At 37.7% G+C, this 21,974-nt stretch overlaps 1 protein-coding gene across 1 annotated transcript in view; it reads left to right on the forward strand.

Annotated features, from left to right (window-relative positions):
* Positions 1-18,380: 18,380 nt before the first annotated feature.
* Positions 18,381-21,974, forward strand: part of LOC117709294 (cytochrome P450 2J6) — a 33,298-nt gene continuing 29,704 nt past the window's right edge. Inside the window, exon 1 of the mRNA XM_034503583.2 lies at positions 18,381-18,835. Coding sequence (XP_034359474.1) covers positions 18,626-18,835 — 210 coding nt within the window. The 5' untranslated portion in view covers positions 18,381-18,625. The remainder of the gene's footprint in view (positions 18,836-21,974) is intronic.

Here is a 21,974-nt window from a genome sequence, read left to right on the forward strand (position 1 = left end):
AGGGCCATTATCAATAATAAAGTAGGTTGCTGACAAGAAATTTTGACCTCCTTATGATTAAAACAAGAAAGATGTCTAACAAAAGACATCATCCCAAAATCTTTTGGTCCTCCAAAAGCTAGGACCTAGAGATTTAAATGGCTCAGAGACAAAATCACCAAGGACTGGTGGTTTTCTGATTCAGTGAAAAGCTGCATTATGCAAGACCTGGAGAAACAGCAGCACAAACCAAGATAGCAAGCAAGCACTTGTCTGGGATAGCCTGATGTTCTATTCCAAGGTCAGAGTATCTATACAAAATGGCTAATGCTAAGTCTTAGATCACACAGTTCATACTACACAGTAAATGTGTCTCTATATTTGTCAGTGTTCGAGTAATACAAAGGGCTGAGAGGCCAGAAGGGTCAAGGAGTTTCAAAACAGACTGAGAGGTAAAAGCTTAGAATCTAGTAGGAATGTAAGAGCTGCTGAGCTGATTCTGTAACAACCAAACAGAGCTAAGAAAGCCTGAGAAGCAATGGTGGCTGTGAGTGGGAAGACTGTGAATCAAGGCTTGTGAATGAAGTGTCAGAATGGAGTCCAGCTGCAGAGAAAAAAGGGTCCTACTACAACTAGATGAAGAAACAAGTTAGATGAATGAATGGCCAGTTCAGACAGGCAAATAGATGGACTGATGGCATTCAAATAGGCCAAGGAATTAAGCCTATCTGAAAACCAAAACTCAGTCAGGAATACCCTGGCTGATGGTCTTTGACACACACTCTTGGTGAAGACCTTCATGATATCAGTGCTCAGTCTCCACCTCTTTATGGGATCTAGGTAAAGGAGTTGATAGGCCCCTTTCCTTGGTTTGGTGTCTCCAATAGTCTCCTTTTGCCTGTTAGCTCACAGACATCCAAAACTTTCTTGCACAGGGCCAGGTTCTGATCCATTGAAGGGATGTAGCCAGGATCCATGCAAACTGGGTCTTTCCCTCTATTAGCAAAAGAACTCACAAGCCCCTGCTGTGATTCCTAGAGCATACAGACTTCATAGTTCCTAGCATAGCAGAAAAGCAGCCTCTGATTGCCTGGGACTCTAGGCATCTTGAATAGTAACTGTACACCCTTATCACCTACCAGTCATTTGTAGCTTCTAGCATAAGCTATATATTAACTTAGAGACCCCTGACCATTAGTAACTTATAAGAGCAAGATATTTCCTTATTCTCATGAGCTACACTTGCTGTCAAGACCTAAACCTTAGAGATTGTCTCTGTTGTGCACAGTGTTGTTAATGAACTTACCTGTTTTTGAGTTTCTTTCTGGAACTTTGACCAAAGAAAAGAATCTTGAAGTTTTATCTAAGATTGCTTGGCTCTCTGGGTATGATTGTAATACACCAATGTACTCCTTCAGTCTAAATCTACCCCCAATATGTTTATAGTGTGCCACATCTTCTAATCTTGGGAATAAGTCATCACTTTGCACTGCATGGGTGGTTCACTGTTACTGTCACTGCAGGCATCCATCCAGGTGCACTTTCATCTTCAGTCCTCAAAGTGAAGTCAAACCTGCTTGCAAAATGGAGTATCTCAGAGCAAGACACAGCATGATAAACTACTGTTTACATAGTATGGAATCATGAAGATCATGGCCTTGTCTAATTTTGACAGAATAAATACAATAATAAGTATATAAATAAATAATAAATAAATCAGAAAGATAGAAATACCAGGACCTCATTCAGTCCCCAAGAATACAGTGGGTCCCAGAACCAAGTATCCTGTAACCACAATGAACCAGAAACTTTGAAAGCAATTCACTGTGACTCCTTGTAGAAATTTCCACCCATGACCCTTCTCCCCTTTTTTTTGTAACTTCACTGGAAATGGTATCTGGAAATGGGTCTTCTTCCCCTTCAAGAATTATATTGAAAATAATTGTGAATGTAATCTCTTAAAGCCTTTCCTCTTTTGTTTTAAAGCTCCATCCTCTCCCTCTTCATTTTTGCCTGACACCTAGTATACAAACCATTTGCAGGGAAATAACGGCACTTAGTTGTAAGAGCTGTGTTATAGAAGAGCACCTTACAGTCAGTTTTTCTCTGAATTTTGACCAGCTGTGGATTTCTCTATTGGTCTCTGTGTACTAGAGGTTTCTTTGATAAGAGGTAATAGCTATACTTATCTATGGGTTTAAGGATAAATATTTATAATACAGGTTGAAAATATATTGGTTTAGGAAAGTTGGAGTAGTAAGCTTTCTGCTATCATCTATACCTTCAGCAGCCATGAGTAGATAGTAGACACAACTGTTTACAGTACCTCTGCATACTTCAGTGTAGGGGTTCCAGGTAAAATGTGTTTCCATATATTAGGAAGCAACAATATGGAATCGGGAGAGCCTGGAAAAGGGCCAAGAGGGTCCACAGAAGGTAGGAAATAAGTATGTTTCACAATGTTTCACTTAGTTCCCTGGGAATGAGGGCAGAGAATGAGGAGAAGCCACAGCAGAGGGTCTGCTGCAGACCTGAAGATGAAACTGAGGGGACTGGATTTGAAAAAACATCAGGAGACAGAAAGACCTGCAAGTGTTCTGTTTCCTGGCTGGAGTGGCCTGTGTATTGGGCCTTGGGATGCCTGCTGAAACTGGAGGGAGTCTGGTATAAAGCAATGAATGGTGTGAGGAAAGATAGGAGGGAAGATCAATGTGATCCAGTGGAGAAGTGGGGACAGGGAAAGGTGGCCACAGCTGGTGGTCTGCTACAGGGCTGGGGATGACACTAGGGATTGGATTTGAAAGAGGCAAGGAAAAGTAATCTGCAGATAGTTAGCTTAAGTGTTTCCTTCATTCGTCATCAGAATGGCCTTGATATTATGTACTTAAAGTACTAAAAGGTAAACTATTTTCAATAGTAGATAATACTATATCTCATGGTATAAAGGTGTCTACTAAAAGCAGCTAACAGGTCGCTCCTGCATGGAAAGGCAAAAAAAAAAAAAAAAAAAAAAAAAAAAAAAAAAAAAAAAAAAAAAAAAAAAAAAAAACAACTTTGTCTAAAGCCTCTAAATAATACTTGAAACTTAGTTTCAACAGGACTCCCTCAGCTAAATTCTGTCAGACAATGGAAATACAAATTTAATAATGACTTTAATTTAAAAAAAAAATCCCTCTACATACTGCATAAGTTTTTAAAGGCTGTCTATGTTCTCTAACAGTTTACCAGAAAACTTACAAGACTTACCTAATGGTTTAACACATATAATATCAACTTGTTTTACTCTATGTGTGTCATGTGGATTCAATATTTTTAACAAGGCAATGTTGCACAGTATCTTCTAAGCTGAACAAAAAAGATCTTCAGAACTCCAACTGTGCATGCTTAAAATAATTACAGGCAAACTTGTTAAATCTAAAAATTCTTTCAAAGAGGAGATAGACATGTGATTGGTGGACCATCACCATAGTATCCATTCTTCCCAGTTGGTTGTGTGTGGTTTGTCCCTAGTCCTATGAGACCTCAATGTTTTCTGGGTGTATGAGGTAAAATCTAAAAATGGGGAGATGGTCCACATATGCAGCAATTAAAAAATGTGTGGGGAAAATCGTGGGTGGGGAGGTGAGGGGGGGTAGGTGGGGGCATATCCTTGTAGAAGCAGGAGGAGGGAGGATGGGATAGGGAGTACCTGGGTAGGGGGGAAAGGGGATTACATATCTGAAATGTAAATAAAATATCTAATAATTTTTTTAAATGGTGTATATATACTGAATAAAGGTCCTCAATATTGCCTAACACACCCCTTAGAAAAATTTTCTTTCAAACAAATGAGTTTGTTAATCTTATGTCTCATGGTATTTAGTTTTTAAAAATCAAGATAAATGTATGTATAAAAGTTAAAACAACCCATAAATATAATTATAGGTTTCTATCTCTCTGAAAATTAGTTCAACCTTCTTGATTCTTAAAATCTACAACAACAACAACAAAAAAAATAAGTGACAATTGTTTAAAAAAATCCACACACAGGTAATCTTAATTTACTGTAGCGTACCATGTATAAATTCCTAAGGTTATAATGGTCTAGTAATGTTTTTAAAATCTGACTTAAAGATCTATATCTAATCATATATGTCTATGCTAACTTTATTGAGATTTAATTATTTGGAGAAAGTACATCATATAAAACTGTGATATTTTGTAAAAGCATGCTATAAAAGAATTTTAGAATGAGATTTCTAGCCTCTCCATGAACTGTATCTATGGTTTGAAGTGTATTTTGATACTAAAAGAACTTTAATCAAAACCATAATTTTAAGACTCAATCTTAATAGATAAAACTGCAAAATCCTAATCATAAAAAGTTATTTCTTATAAACTTTAAAGATATCAACATATGCAAGTTAATGATCAGTCATGTTATACGTGGTCAAAGTCTTTAATGCGCTCAGAACTGTGTTTGTAGTCCTGCTAAGTACAAATGTAATTCATTTACAGAGATGAGCTCAGAGAGAGCAATTTATATCTTACATAATATCTTTGTCATATGTTGTAAAATACAACCCTGAAGCAAGTAACTCAAAACAAGTTTAAAGTTTAATTAAAAATTATTAATATAAAATAATAATTAAAATCAGGTATACAAAAAGAACTGGCTATAAAAAATGAAAAGAATGAGTAAAATAGGCTAAATGTTTATATAATACACTTGCACTGCAAGGAAAGCCCAGGCTCAAGTAGTTCCCTTGGATGGAATAGAATCCTACCAAAGTAAGTGCCATGGGACTGGGAGGAGACAAGGGAGTGGATCCGGAAGTAACATGAATAAACAAAAAACCAACCAAACAAACAGATACATAAATACATAAATAAAAACATAAATACATAAATAATACATAAATTTATAAATACATAAACAAAATGTCTCCCATCAATAAAGAAGAAAGAAAAAGTTAGTTCCATGCTATATACCCTAACCATCCATGTTCCAGGATTAAAGGAGACTTCTAGACTTTGTGTCATCATATTTATAGTTCTTCATATTTATTCAGACTATCCACATAGTGTCTTTAAAAAGTTTGCTAGACAATCCTATAAAATGACACAATAAGATTTTATTTCTCTTTTAAACTACCAACTAGACACTGAATTAATATGACTTCTACAAAGCTTTCACCTGTTTGTTCCTTATGCAGGTGTCTAATGTAACAAACTTCTAACTACAGTTACTGTAAGGTTCTACAAAACTCTGATACATGGTTTAGCCAGTTGTTCAACTGTATTTAACCTTACAACTCAAAACTTGCTAACATTTTCTGTTAATGTTCTTGAGAAGTTTATACAGTTATTAGCTTCTGGCTCTTGTTCTGTATCTTTACCTTTTTAAAGATTTATTGTGCCTTTTTGGATGGATCCTCCTCAGAGGCACAGTTACTGCTGTCACTGTCTTTTCTACATTGTATTTTTTTCCAGTTCAAGTAAAAATCTGCATCCTGAATCTTTAAAAAAAAGTTTGTATGAATCTAAATCTTAGGCTAGAACAAAGAAGTAATTATATGCAGGAATCTAAATCTTAAGCTAGAACAAAGAAGTAGGCTTCAGGCATGAAAATGACTTTGGGCTAGGACAGAGAAGTAGGCTCAGATATTTTGATCATCCTGATAAGCCCTTAGAAATAGTGATCAGGAGTGATCAAGAGACTATGTTTATTGTCCTGCCTGTTCTTTGACTATCTGGGTTTATTGTCTTGCTTGTTCCTTGACTATTTGCATCTATTGTATTGCTAGTTCCTCAACCTAGAACTGAGCTTAATACTTGCATGTAATTTAAACAGTATAAAGGCAAAATAGGAGGAGGGATGGGATAGGGGATTAATGGGGGGTGTGAAAGGGGATAACATTTGAAATGTAAATAAAATACTGAATAAAAAGAATCTAAAAAAAAAAGAAGTTTGTATGACCTCTGATGCACAGATCTGACCTGACTCCATCCTACTCCTGCCTCTTTCTGCCAATCTAGACATTGTTGTGGGACTCAGAATTATCAGACTGAAGCCTTTTCCACATTAATACCCTTATATCTTATCAACTCTCAAAAAACCTTTAGAGAAATTTCAAGCCAGCTTCACATCTTTTTATAACCAACTCATTTCTTTGGCTGCCTAAATTCTTTACTTAGATATTACTACTGCCAAGAATGGGATTTGTACCTTACTCCTAGGAAGATTCTGCTTCCACATCAAAATATACTAACTGGTTTGAGATGGGGCCCAAAGATGAGAGAACTAGACTTAATTGAACCACAAACCTTCTACGAATGAATGTTTAGTTCCCTCCCATTCTGGCTCTTTTCCTGATCACTCCTTTCCTCTTTATTATTCTCAAACATTTTTATCCTGTCTTTTCCCCTCTGAACTTCCCCATATACCCAAAGACTCCATGTAAGCCTCTTTGTCCCCCAATGTCTCTCACCTCTGCAAAAGGTACCTCTGCAAAAGGTACCAGTGCAACCACTACAGAACTCCACCAGGTACACTGCACCCAGCTGACCAATCAGACCAAGAAAGAACTGACCTCGGTACAACTAAGCATAATCTTTCTACAAGAGCAAGATTTCCTAGCTACAATGGTATCACATACACACACACACACACACACACACACACACACACACACACACACAGACACCCCTTATGGAAAAGTTGGGAACCCTCACTATTTCAATACTATGGTCTCAGTTTGCTGAGATCCAGTCTGCTTCTCTGCCTCGTTTTTCTTACATGCAGGGTCCTCAGAGGCTATAAGAGGGGCTTGGATTCCCTGAGACCGTAGTTATAGAGAGCCGTGAGCTGCAAAATGGCTTCTGAAACTGAATCTGGGTCCTCTTCAAGAGCAACCAATGCTCTTATTTGCTGAATAACCTCTCTAGCCTGAGTTTCTAGGTCTTAACTTGGCCACTTGTATCATACTAGGCAGGAGACAGAGAGAAAGAGAGAGAAAGAAAGACAGAGAGAGACAGACAGGCAGAGAGAGAGAGAGAAACAGAGAGAGACAGAGAGATTAGAGAGGGAGGGAGCAAGTGCTGGGCCCTGGGAGAGAGATGAAGAAGGCTTCAGGAGTGAAATGTATTGGCAATCTGCTTTATTGTGTTCAGTCTAGTTGAACAGGCAGCTGTCATCATCCATGACAGGTTGTAACTTTGCATTCATCCAGCTGCTTTGGTGTCCCTCATACACTTGTAGATAACCACTTACTCATGCCACATAATATACGTAAGACCAACAAACTCTATGGTTGGCCAAGTTGGACTTTGATGGAATTAAATATGCTCACAAAATCAACTTTGGTCTATTGTTGGTTTCCTATCTCTGGTGAACAGACTTTTGTCCATTTCTTGGTAGAAAAAGTTAGCACAGCAGCTATGACTAACAGTGTTGCAATAAACATTTATTATGGTATTTCATAGCCATTTTAATTGCATTTTGACTTTCGTTTCTTTGGGAAAACACTCAAGAATATTGTAGCTGTATTGTATAAGAGATCAGTTTTTCATTTTTCAAGTATCTTCTACACTGCCATCCATAGCTGATGGACTAATTAACATTCCCTCCAAAAGTACCAAAAAGTTTTATAAAGCATGTTGGCAGAAATTAACATATTTCTGAGAAATTAACATATGTCATATTTCATATAAAGAGGCACCTGCAAAAACCCCCACCCTTACAACTTTCCTCCAATTGATTATTAAATTATTAGAATGGTGATCCATAAAGGAATTGAAACTTTGCCTGGAATCTCATTGTGAATGAGGAACTCTGAACCCTTATGCTAGTCAAAACAGGAATTTGTCATTCAGAAAGGAATTTCACAGTTCTGACAACTTGCTGCAAAACTTTACTGAAAAAAGACTGGAGCTGAGAAAATGATGACCATTGTGACAGGTATGGCTACACCTTGGTCAGGCCTACTTAGTTATGCATGTATCTTTGCCTCTAGACGCCCCCAAAAGGATATGAGTGGGTCACTGGATTTCACTGTTATTAAATAAATCTCAATTTTTTTAATTTTAAAAATTTATTTATTTATTTATTTATTTATTTATTTATTTTACTATTACTTATCTGTTTAACTGACCTACTGAAGAGAGTTACTACACTGGCTTCTTAGGGCTGCCGAAGGCCAACCTCTGACCCTAACACTTTAATAACCCTTCCTTGTCAATGTAAGTTGATTTTTGTTTTAGAGATGGCAAAAGCTTGATTGAATAAGATCTTAATAGAGCTTTGATTTTCATTTCCTCAGTGTCTAAATATGTTAAACTTTTTCACATATTTAGTAACTATTTATACTTCTTTTAAGACATAGCTGTTCTGTTCAATGGTCCATTTACTCGATTACATGTGTGCTTGAGTCTTGTCTGGCTGGTTGTTTGTATGTGAATGAATAACAGTCAAGGATTTTCCCTTTCTGCAGGCAGTCCTTTCACTCTGTTATCATGCTCGCTGTACAGAAGTTTTTTAGTTTCTTGAAATCTCATGTCAATTACATTCCAACCTGTAAGAGCTCAGAAGGTCACTGCTGATTCCTGTTTTTTTGAGAGGTCTCATTATTGATTTCCTATACAGATTTTAAAACCTTATGTCTTACATTAATGTCTATTACATATCTTGTTCAGCTTTTAGTACAGAATGAAAGATAGGTACCTAGTTTCAATTCTACGTTAAAATAACTAGTTTTCCCAGGACCATTAAAAATATGCTATCATTTTTTAGCATATGGTTTTGGTGTCTTAGTTGAAAGTCCAATGCATGTAGCTGTGAAAGTTTGCTTATGGGTTTTCTATTTCATTCTCTATTTTGTTCTCTCTGTATGTTTTGTGTCAGTATCATTGTGATTGTTACTAGGGTTCTATAGCATAGTTTGAAAATATATATTGTAACTATCTATTTCTTTGTGAGTATCATTGGTAGTTGAATGACAATTGCATTGACTCTGTAAATTAGTTTGGTAAATATGCCAATTTTCACAATATTAATCTATGAAACCATGACAATGTGAGGGGCTCTTTGCATTTTCTGAAGTTTTCCTTAATTTCTTTCTTCTTTGCTTGCAGTGTTCTAAGTATCTATTACTATCTCAGTTAAGCTTATTCTAACATTTTTATTGTTTTTGATGTTATCTTGACAAGATTTGTTTTACTAATTTCTTTCTAAGTTGGTCCATATTTATATCAAAAAGCTACTGTTTATTATATGCTAACAGTATAGTCTGCTTTACTTAGTTTGCCTTTAATCGAAAAGTTTTTGGTATAATCTGTGGTGTCTTCAAGTATAGGATCATATGGTCTACAATGTTAATTATTCTACTTCCTACTCTATGTATTGACTTTCATGTATTCATCTTACTACAGTGCTTTAGAGAAATGTGCAAGTGCAATAATCACTATGTATGGTGAAAGTGGACATCTTTGCCTTGTTACTGATTTTAAACATGTTTTCTACTTTTCCCTATTGTGCATGATAGTATGATATTGGCTCTGGGTTTGCTTCACACAGCTTGCTTTTTTTTTTTTCTTTTGAGGTGTGACCCTTGATCCTATTTGTGTACTATATTGAAACTTACTTATCTGCAAATTTTGAATCATTATGGTATGACTGGAATAAAGCCAACTTGATCACGGTACATGATTATTGTAATGTCTTGTTGACTTTGTTTTATAAGTAATATGTCTATATTCATCAAGAATATTGGTCATATTTTTCTCTCTATTTCTGTTTATTGCTTTGTCCCTGCCTGATTTTGATATAAGGATAATATTTGCTCAGAAACATTGAGTTTGAAATCCCTGGCTCTTATTTCCTTATGTGGAATAGCTTGAGGGATGTTGAATGTTTCAATTCTACATTAAAATAACTAGTTTTTCCAGGACCATTAAAAATATGCTATCCAATTCTGATTTCTCCTTTACTGCAAAATATGTCATTATCTAAATTTCAATATTTTTATTGATATGTTCATAATTTATATATTCTTATTCAATTGTATATAAAATTTTAGAAATTTATTTATTTCTTCTAGATTCTCAATTTATTGGAAGATGAGTTTTTAAAATAAACCCTAACAATTCTTTCAAAAGTATCTGTTTTAAAAATGTCTCTTTTTACCACTAATTATAAAGTAAGGTCTTCATTAGCTTTTCTTTTCTTTTTAAAGGTTTGTCAGTCTCTTTAATCTTTTCAAAGAACACACTTTTTTTTTACTCTCTGTATTATTCTTTTATATGTGGTCGCATTGATTTTATTCCTAATCTTTATGACTTCTTTTTGGCTGCTATTGGTGCTTGATTTTGTAAATATTGAGCTGTGTCCTCAGGTTACTTATCTGACTTTTTAAAAAAACATAAGCCCTTAAATAAATATTGTTTTTTCTTAGATATAACTTGCTTGTTTTTTTGTATTAATAGAATATGCTTTAGTTTCTGAAGAAAAAAATTTTATTAGTAGATTTCTTTCGTGTATGCTGCTTTGAACATGCTATTCCTTTGTTTTCTGGTTTCATGTTCATTGGTCTCTTTCTGATGAATGGTTGATCTACATTCATTTTCCTAATGGTCTTCTGTCCTGTATTTCTAATATCTTTTATTACTATTAGCAATTTAGAATAATGTGTGGACATATTTAGGCACTATTTAGACTGAAGTCCTTTGAATGTTCGAATCTGTTATGATATCATTTAAAAAAAAAAAAAAATGTTTGTAGTTGGCAAGGAGGCTTAACTGGTTAAGACACTTTCTACCTGGCCAGATGTTTGGTGCCTGGGTCTCATGTGATAAAAGGAGAAAAAGAACTCCAGAAGTAATTCACTGATCTCCAGAGGCTATCCTTTTTTTTTTTTTTAAATCACAAAATAAAACTTTTTTTTTTGCAGGCAAATGGATGGAATTAGAAAGTATACTCCTGAGTGAAGTAACCCAGACCCAAAAGGATATGCATGTCATTTACTCACTGACAAGTGAATACTAGCCAGAAAGTTGAAGGACATCTGGGTTCTTTCCAGCTTCTGGCTATTATAAATTAAGGCTACTATGGACATAGTAGAGCATGTGTCCTTGTTACATGTTGGAGCATCTTTTGGGTATATGCCCAGGAGTAGTATAGCTGGGTCCTCAGGTAATATAATGTCCAATTTTCTGAAGAACCACCAGACTGCTTTCCAGAGTGGTTGTACCAGCTTACAATCCAACCAACAATGAAGGAGTGTTCCTCTTTCTCCACATCCTTGCCAGCATTTGCTATCATGTGAGGTTCTGATCTTAGCCATTCTGACTGGTGTGAGGTGGAATCTCAGGGTCATTTTGATTTACATTTCTCTGATGACTAAAGATATTTGAACATTTCTTTGGGTATTTTTCGAGCATTCGAGTTTCCTCAGTTGATAATTCTTTGTATAGTTCTGTTCTCCATTTTTAATAGGGTTATTTGATTATCTGGAGTCTAATTTCTTGAGTTCTTTGTATCCATTGGATATTCACACTCTATTGGATGTAGCATTGGTAAAGATCTTTTCCCAATCTGTTTCTTGCCATTTTGTCCTACTGACAGTGTCGTTTGCCTTACAGAAGCTTTGCAATTTTATGAGGTTCCATCTGTCAATTCTTAGAGCTTAAGCCATTGGTGTTCTTTTCAGGAACTTTTCTTCTGTACCTATGTGTTCAAGGCTCTTCTTCACTTTCTCGTCTATTAGTTTCAGTGTATCTGGTTTTATGTGGAGGTCCTTGATCCACTTGGATTTGAACATTGTACAAGAAGATAAGAATGAATCAATTTGCATTCTTCTACATGCTGACCTTCAATTGAACCAGCACCATTTGTTGAAAATGCTGTCTTTTTTTCCACTGGACAGTTTTAGCTTGTCGAAGATCAAGTGACAATAGGTGTATTGGTTCATTTCTGGGTTTTCAATTCTATTCCATTGATCTTCCTGCCTGTCTCTGTACCAATGCCATGCAGTTTTTATCACTATTGCTCTGTAGTACAGCTCGAGGTCAAGGATGGTGATTCCCCCAGTAGTTCTTTTGTTGTTGAGAATAGTTTTTGCTATCCAGTTTTAAAAATTTCAAATGAATTTGCAAATTACTCTTTCTAACTCTATGAAGAATTCAGTTGGAACTTTGATGGGGGAATGCATTTAATCTGCAGATTTCTTTTGGCAAGATGGACATTTTTACTATATTAATCCTGCCAATCCATGAGCATGGGAGATCTTTCCCTCTTCTGAGATCTGCTTCAATTTCTTTCTTCAGGGACTTCAAGTTTTTGTCATACAGATCTTTCACTTGCTTGGTTAGATTCAGACCCAGATATTTTATATTATTTGTGATTATTGTGAAAGGTTTCATTTCCCTAATTTTTTTCTCTGCCCGTTTGTCTTTTGAGTAGAGGAAGGCTACTGATTTGTTTGAGTTAATCTTATATCAGGTCACTTGCTGAAGTTATTTATCATGTTTAGGAGTTCTCTGGTGGAAGTTTTGGGGTCACTTAAGTATACTACATATCATCTGCAAATAGTGATATTTTGACTTCTTCCTTTCCAGTTTGTATCCATTTGATCTCCTTTTGTTGTTTAATTGCTCTGGCTGGGACTTTGAGTACTATAATGAATAGGTTGGAAGAGAGTGGCCAGTATTGTCTAGTCCCTGATTTTAGTGGAATTGCTTCAAATTTCTCTCCATTTAGTTTGATGTTGGCTACTGGCTTACTGTATATTGCTTTTACTATGTTTAGGTATGGGCCTTGGATTCCTGATCTTTCCAAGACTTTTACCATGAACCAGTATTGAATTTTGTCAGATGCTTTCTCAGCATCTAGTAAGATGACTATATTTTTTTGAGTTTGTTTATATAGTGGATTACATTGATGAATTTCTGTATTTTGAACCATTCTTACATTCCTGGGATAAAGCCTACTTGATCATGATGGATGATTGCTTTGATGTGTTCTTAGATTCAGTTCACAAGAATTTTATTGAGTTTTATTTCATTGGTATTCATAAGGAAGATTGGTTTGTAGTTCTCTTTCTTATTTGGGTCTTTCTGTGCTTTAGGTATGAGTGTAATTGTGGTTTCAAAGAAGGAATTTTCTAGTGTTTCCTCTGTTTCTATTTTGTGAAATAGTTTAAAGAGAACTGGTATTGAGTCTTCTTTGAAAGTCTGATAGAATTCTCCATCTGGCCCTGGGCTTTTTTTTTTTTTTTTTTTTTTTTTATAGGGAGATTTTTAATGACTGCTGCTGCTCCTATTTCTTTAGGGGTTTTGGAACTGTTTAGATGGTTTATCTGATCCTGATTTATCTTTGGTCCCTGGTATCTGTCTAGAAAATTGTCCATTTTATCCAGATTTTTCAGTTTTGTTGATATAGTCTTTCATAGTAGGACCTGATGACTTTTTGAATTTCCTCAGTTTGTATTATTATGTCTCCTTTTTCTGTTTTGATTTTATTAATTTATATACTGTCTCTGTGCCCTCTGGTTAGTCTGGCTAAGGTTTTATCTATTTTGTCAATGTTCTCAAAGAACCAGCTCCTGGTTTTGTTGATTCTTTGTATAGTTCTTTTTGTTTCTACTTGGTTGATTTCAGCCCTGAGTTTGATTATTTCCTGCCATCTACTCCTTTTGGGTCTATTTGCTTCTTTTTGTTCTAGAGCATTCAAGTGTGCTGTCAAGCTGCTAGTGTATGCTCTCTCCAGTTTCTCTTTGTTGGCACTTAGAGCTATGAGTTTTTCTATTAGCAATGCTTTCATTGTGTCCCACAAGTTTTGGGAGGATGTGTGTTCATTTTCATTAAATTCTAAAAAGTCTTTAATTTCTTTCTTTATTTCTTCCCTGACCAAGTTATCATTGCATAGAGTGTTGTTCAGTTTCCACGAGTATGCGGGCTTTCCATTGATTTGTTGTTATTGAAGACCAGCCTTAGTCCGTAGTGATCTGATAGGATGCATGAGATTATTTTAATTTTCTTGTATCTGTTGAGTCCCGTTTTGTGACCAATTATATGGTCAGTTTTGGAGAAGGAACCATGAGGTGCTGAGAAGAAGGCATATTCTTTTGTTTTAGGATGTTTTGATTCATAACTTCCCTTGGTTTCACTGTGTCTCTGTTTAGTTTCTGTTTCCATGATCTGTCCATTGCTAAGAGTGAGATGTTGAAGTCCCCACTATTATTGTGTGAGGTATAATGTGTGCTTTGAGCTTTAATACAGTTTCTTTGATGAATGTGGGTGCCCTTGCATTTGTTATATAAATGTTCAGAATTGAGAGTTCATTTTAGTTTAATTTTTCCTTTGTTGTGTATGAAGTGTCCATTTTTATCTTTCTTGATAACTTCTGGTTGAATGTTAATTTTATTCAATATCAGAATGGATTCTCCAGCTTGTTTCTTGGGACCATTTGCTTGGAAAATTGTTTTCCAGCCTATTACTCTGAGATAGTGTCTGTCTTTGTCACTGAGGTGCATTTCATGTATGCAGCAAAATTCTGGGTCCTGTTTTTGTCTTTAAGTCTACATCTTTTTATTGGGGAATTGAGACCATTGATGTTAAGAGATATTAAGGAAAAATGGTTGTTGCTTCCTGTTATTTTTGTTATTAGGCGTGGAATTACATTTGTTTAGCTATCTTCTTTTCGGTTTGTTGGAAGAAAATTACTTTCTTGCTTTTTCTAGGGTATAATTTTTCTCATTTTGTTAGAGTTTTTTTTTTTTTTTTCTATTATCCTTTGTAGGGCTGGATTCATGAAAAGATATTGTGTAAATTTTGTTTTGTCATGGACTATCTTGGTTTCTCTATCTATGGTAAGTGAGAGGTTTGCTGAATATAGTAGCCCAGGCTGCTATTTGTGTTCTTTCAGGTTCTAAATAACATCTGTCCAGGATCTTCTGGATTTTATAGTCTGGACTGCAGATTCCTGATCTCTTTACTGGGTTTTCTATCTTTAGTGTAGTCTCCCTTTGTAATTTCTTTATTGTTTCTACTTCCATTTTTAGATCCAGTATAGTTTTGTTAAATTCTGTCACCTGTTTTGTTGTGTTTTCTTGTAATTCCTTAAGGGATTTTTGTGTTTCCTCTTTAAGGGCTTCTACCTGTTTATCTGTTTTCTCCTGTATTTCTTTGACAGGGTTATTTATGTCCTTCTTAAAGTCCTCTATCATCATCATGAGAAGTGAGTTTAAATCTGAATCTTGCTTTCCTGGCTTGATCAGGACTTGCTATGGTGGGAAAACTAGGTTCTGATGATGCCAAGTAACCTTGATTTCTGTTGCTTATGTTCTTGGGCTTGCCTTTCGACATCTGGTTATCTCTAGTGCTAATTGTACTCACTGTCTCTGACTGGAGCCTGTCTTTCCTGTTATCTTGGTTGTGTCAGAACTCCTCAGAGTCCAGCTGTCTCTGTGATCCTGTGATCCTGTGATCCTGAGATCCTCAGTGTAAGAGCTCCTGGGGGTCAGGCTGCCTTTGAGATCCTAAAATCCTGGTGTGACCGAGCTCCTGAGATCCTGAGATCTTGTGATCCTGTGATCCTATGATCCTATGTTCCTGGGTGTTTTAGAGCTCCTGGGCGTCCAGTCTCCTCTGGGATTGAGTGCCGAGCTGACGCTCAAGATCTGCTCAGGGCACTAGTGCTGACTGGAAGGATGGCACTCCATATTTTAATTGAGATTTTCCAGGATATTTGATCACACTGTGAACCCAGAGACTGCCTTATTTATTGAAGAAGAAAAAAAAAGCCTGTTTCTACTTGTGATGTGGCTCAGTCCTTAGCCCACATCTTTAATCCCTGGCTGGAATGCAGACATGCCCTTAGTACACACCTTTAACTCAAACAATGAAGGTAAAGTTAGTTTGTAAAAGGAAGCAACTATGTTTGAAAGTGATGTTTAATTGAGTAGTAGACAAAAAGATGAATCAGATATAGATTTCATAGAATAGGATCTGCTTAGCTCTCATGAGGAGAAGAAAGGGAAGCTCCTTAAGAGAGCAATGCAGAGGAGAGAAGGCAGCTTTATTGGGAGAGTTTTACACAGACAGGTTGAAGAGAGAACACACACTAGACACAGGTGAAGACAGAAGGAGCCAGAGAATAAGTAAATAGATTAGAACAGATTGCTAGAGTTATTAAGAGGAGAAGCAGAGCAATTCAGGAGAAGCTGAGAAAACCCACATTGAATCTGTCCGCATGGACGGAAGTTTTGACCTAGAACAGCTGAGTAGATCAGTCACCAAGGAGTTCAGAAGGCAGAAAAGATTCTAGGTCTAGAATTGATTGTATGGAAACTAGAAGCTTCCAGGATCAGGACTAGGTTAGCAGACTGAGGCAGTAAATTGTGGAGACAATTACATGAGAGGAAGAAAAATTATTTTTACACTGAGCATACAAATAGATAGATAGATAGATAGATAGATAGATAGATAGATAGATAGATAGATTGTAGAGGAATTTAATCTAAACACATGGCTGCTCTGGCAAAGGATAAATCCAAAGAACTTTTAGGGTGTGTGATCTGGCTGGAATGACACAACTTTAATCCCTCTTGCTAGAATACTAACAACAAAGGTAAAGTTAGTGTGTAGGAGTAAGCAATCAAGTGTGAAAATAATCCCTAATTGAGGGCCAAAGTAATGAGTCAGAGGAAAGTTACACCCAATTCTTATAAGAACAGACAGGAAAGACAAGCAACTTTAGAGCCGAAGAGGGTAGTACACACACACACACACACACAAACATAGCGAGAGAGAGAGAGAGAGAGAGAGAGAGACAGAGACAGAGAGAGCGAGAGAGCGAGAGAACGGGGAGAGGGGACAAGCAGCAGTAAGATTAGATCATATTGCCATAGTTATTATGAGGTCAAGCAGAGTAATTTAGTCAGAGCTACTTTCAGACAATCAGAGAGGAGCAAGCACCAGAACAGCTGAGTTGAACCAGCCAGCCAGAGTTTAGAAAGAAGAAGAAAGGGTGAGTATATTCAACAGTAAGCCTGCAAGATGACAATTACATCTGGCAAATAAAAGTTATGTTTATAATAAATAGTCTTGTTACAAGTCTCTAACTTGAGTCCCAGAACCACAATAATAAAAGTAGTAGTAACAGTGACCAGGACAAAAGTGCTCCTCCAACAAGTGCTCCTCCAACAAGTGCTCATTAAACATTCGTGGGCGCACTTAATTCGCCAAGTACTCCTTTGGGCTTTTTGTTTGTTTTTTGTTTTTCGAGACAGGGTTTCTCTGTGTAGCCTTGGCTGTCTTGGAACTCACTCTGTAGACCAGGCTGGCCTCGAACTCAGAAATCTGCCTGCTTCTGCCTCCCAAGTGCTGGGATTAAAGGCGTGTGCCACCACTGCCCGGCAAGCACACCTCTGTTAAAACAAAGTGATTTGGTGCAAGGAGGTGAGAATGCCGCCTGCCATACTATGCAGCCCAGATGTGTTAGGTGTCACTGTGATTAGCTTTGTTTCCCAGGTATGTTGCAGTCACTAGGAAAGTTTGCTTACAGATCAGGCTCCCAGATGCCCATGGTGCTCTCTGGGGTTCATGCAAATCACAAGCCCTAGAAACCACAATTGTCTCCCTAGAGGGAAAGACTTTCTGACTGAAAAAAACTATCTTAGACTGCCTTTTAATATTAGTATTAGTGTTGTTGTTGTTGTTGTGGGTGGTGGCGGTGGTTGTGGTGATGGTTTTTTGACACGGTGTCTCACTATGTAGTTCTAGCTGTCCTCGAACTCAGTATGTAGACTGGGCTCACCTTGTACTAACAGAGATCTGCCTCACTTTGCCTACTGAGTGCTGGGATTAAAGGTATGAGCCACCATTCCCTGCTCAATTATTGTTTTAAATTTTAATTACAATATAATTACATCCTTTCTCCCTCTTCCTTTTCTTCCCTCCAATGCTACCCTTGCCTCCTCATTTACCCCCACTCAAATTGATAGCCTCTTTAATTGATTACTATAGTTATTATATATGTAAACAAATGAATATATAAATGCAACGTGTCCATTTTGTTGCTTATATGTACATGGTTTCAGGGCTGGCCACTTAGTATTGAAAAACAGTTAGAAGGCTCCTGTCTGACGATGACTAAGTCTCCCTTTCAGTAACCCTTACTTGCCTGTAATTATTTTTCTAAGGGTGGGGCCCCTTGAGATTTCCTGGTTTCACCTTAGCATAACTACTGGTGCCTTTTAAAACCATTTTTTTTTCCTGCGTGTTCTCATGGGAACCCAGTGCCAGGGACCTAGCCACTATAGAAGCAATCTGGGCACCTGCAGGGCAGAGAAAAGCACAGGATGGACCTGGGAGGGAAGGTTGGGAATGAAGGGGTAAAAGCTCTAAGGGGCGGAGCGAAGAGCTCTGTGCACGTGATCAGGGGTGCTCCTGTTCCAGCAGTTGGGAAACTTTGCTCAGAAGGTTGCTGCAAAGGAGAGCCTGAGAGAGCCCAGCTACGGGAGAAAACGGGAGGGGCACAGGGGAGTGGACAGGAAGGAATAAGGAGGGACTAATGAGGGGACCGGTTTAGTAGGGTGCTCTTGTTGTTAGCACCTGAAACTCGCCGCAGCTCAGACCTTCATTCTTCAGAAGAACCAGCTGCATCCTAGCCATGCTTGCTGCTGCGGGCTCCCTGGTAGCCACGATCTGGGCAGTGCTCCATCCCAGGACTCTGCTAGTGGCTGCCATCACCTTCCTGCTCTTGGCTGACTACTTCAAAAACCGGCGCCCCAAGAACTATCCCCCGGGACCTTGGGGTCTGCCATTCGTGGGCAACATATTCCAGTTGGACTTTGGGCAGCCGCACCTCTCAATCCAGCAGGTAGGAAGGGGTTAGGGGGCCTGGCTTTATCTCTCCTAACTTAATTCTGAGCTACAGAAACAGGGGATTTACTGATACTAGAACAGAAGACCAGGATCAAAGGCTGGTGATGGGAACCTGCTATCCAGAACTAAAAACCTGTGTCTTTTTTTTTTTTTTTTTTTTTTTAAAGAAATACGCTGTTCTATTTTCAAATAATGGGAGATTTTCTTACCCTTGTATGAAGGGCTTTGCTTCCGTTGTAATTCTGTTAGAGCCAGAGAACTCCCTGTATGTGATTTTAAGTCTTTAAGCCATGGTGTATTAAAAGGATGAAAATAAATCTAGATAAATAAGTCCTTTCGATTTCAGAAACGGGTAGAAAGGTGATACCTCAGCCTTTAGAGAAAACAAAGTGTGTTTTTCTCTTGACTGGACTTTTCTACAAATAACAATTCTCTTATTAATCCTTGTTTGTCCTTTTAGTCCTTGCTGACTGTTCACCTACTAACTTCACCAACCCCGGGGGAAAGGTACACTGTTGTCTCCAGCTCCACTGGCAGTCTGTCTGTTTTTCCACTCAGTTCTGGAAACTCTCCCCCTTGTATTGAAAAGACTATATTGTGTAATCGTATGCATGAACGACTGAAAGTTCTCTTTGGTGTATGACTATCTTTCCACTTAATAGTTCTCGTTATCTATAGTTATTTTCTCTGCTTCGATAGTGAATACTCCACCCATGTTTGACCATCCCTGTCACTTTCCAAGACTAGTGAAGTCCGACTGTCTCTGATTACTTGTTGCTATTTAAGGGCCTACACCCATATTTTTTTCTTATTTTCTTTAACCTACCCCCCCCCCCACCTTTTCCCTTCCCTGTGTGTTTCTGGGACACTTTTCAAGTAGTTGTCTTTTATTCCTGCTCCGTCATTCTTACATCTGTTATCATCCTTCCAACCACCGCTCTGTGCTATACAATAGGCACATGCAGCTCATGAGACTTGCTGTTACCGTTTCCCACAGAAAACAAAGTGACTGCAAGCATAGAGGACCCCTGTCTCCCCTCTATGGTAGAGTTGTCTCAGGAGTAGTCTCCACACACACTGAAAAGCACATCAGACACTAACCTGCTCTTCAGTGTCCTGGGCAGCTGGAGCTCAAAGGCAGAAGAGCCTGTTGTCTTTGGCCTTAACCCATCCTCCTATCTCTCTGCCTTTCTTCTGACCTGTCATGTTTACAGTTTCCCTTCTGATCTCAAGTACTTCCTTTCTCCATTCCTTTAGAGAAGGCTGTGGCAGAAGGAAACTTCTTGGCTTTGCCCCACCTCAGAATGTCCACATCTATTTCCCACACTGTCTTTCCCCTGCTTGTAGGACCCTAGGTTGACTCTGTTGAACTTGATGTTTCTAATGTCCCTCCACTTCATTTTGGCCTTTCTGGTTTTCCCAGAAGTCCTAAGGTATTTCCTCTCTGCTTTCAAGAGATTTCTCTGCAATTGGAGCTTTCATGATGATATTGGTGATTTTGCTTCACTTGGAGCTTTGCACTGTTGAGTTCTTCATGGCACGTTTCTGGCTTGCTAAACTAGGAAGTTTCCATAATTCTTCAAAAATTCTCTCATCTACACTTTCTCTTTCCTGCTTTTGGTAGAGAGCTAGCTGGACACAGGCAGAGCTGTAATATCTCTGGTGCTGGCCCTTGCTGTTTTCCATAGCTCTGTGCTATGCAGGGTGCACCTGCTTCTCACCCCTGCACTGCCCATGGTTGTTCTCACATTACCCCTCTGCTGAGCTCTCCTCACAGATCTGCACTTAGACCACTGTAGCTTAATATGCTCACATTTTTCTTTGCTTCCTTGTTGTGTCTGTCTTTAATTTTTTTATTGGAAATAGATTCGTCTCATACAATATATCCTTATCATAGGTTTCACTTCCTTCATTACTTCCAGCTCCTCCCCACTCCACTCGCCTCCAGATCAGCTTTTTGTTTGTTTCTCATTTGGAAAAGAACAGGCTTCTAAGAGATAAACAAACATGACAAATAAAATAAAAGATGAAGCAAAACCTATTATATCAAAGTTCGATACAGCAAACCAACAGGAGGAAACAGTTCCTGAGAGCAAGCCTAAGAGGCAGAGGCCAACTTATTCTCACACTTAGGAGTCCCATAAAAATGCTAAACTAAAAGCCATAGCATATATGCAGAGGACCTGGTACAGGTCCACATAGGCCTAGTGTTTGCTGCTTCAGTCGTTGTGGGTTCATATTCAAATTCCTTAGGAGATTCGTCTCTGTGCTTTTCATTTCTTTCTTAAAATTTTCTACCATTTGGATAATACTACTTTGAAATATTTCCCTCTCCTGTAACTTAAACATCTCTGCTATTTCTATAAAGCTGAGATTGTCTTGGTTTTTGGTAAGGCAAGTTGTTTTGGACTGGATTGTAAACATTTTGTGCAGTGTGTCATGTTTTTGCTGGACACTGGATAGGTACTTTACTCAGAGAGGTAGTCTTCTGAGGATCTGAATATTCACATTTGTAAAGGGTAGTTCACTTGTAAATTTAGGTTACAAGCCTCTGTATTGTGAATTTGAGCAACCCAATTTGTGCTTCCTATGCTTGCGGGAATATATGACAGTCTAATCAATGTAGATTTGAGTAAAGGAAGAGAGCCACAGACCACATGATACCATCCCAATAAAGCAGTCATACTTCATTGAAGTGGTCAGAGATTTGCTCATATTTATTTACTGAGCAACTGATATTACTATTGATGTAAAAGCAAGATGGAAATCAGAGTTCTGTCCCTGACTTCATTGGGGATTTTCCTTATAGAACTTCAGCTGTGAAAATCACAATTAAGCTTACTGCACAGGAGAGTCACATAGGTAGGCTAACACTGTTGCATCCAGGAATGATACAATGGCAGCCTCTTGTAGGGTTAAAGTCTCACCTTTATAGTGTCACACTCAGCCACAGAAACAGAATGGTAAGAGGACTTTGTCTTGTTGGCTATACTTCTGTTAGCTTTTGTTGAAAGAAAATAAACTTTGGTTTAAGTTCAACCACTATCAGATGCTGCCATGACATGCAAGAGTACAAAACCATGCTTTTAACTTATCTTGTCTAAGTTTAAATGTTTGTTTGCTATAGCATTAAA

Source organism: Arvicanthis niloticus, chromosome 5 (assembly GCF_011762505.2).
Source record: "Arvicanthis niloticus isolate mArvNil1 chromosome 5, mArvNil1.pat.X, whole genome shotgun sequence".
Lineage (NCBI taxonomy): Eukaryota > Metazoa > Chordata > Mammalia > Rodentia > Muridae > Arvicanthis > Arvicanthis niloticus.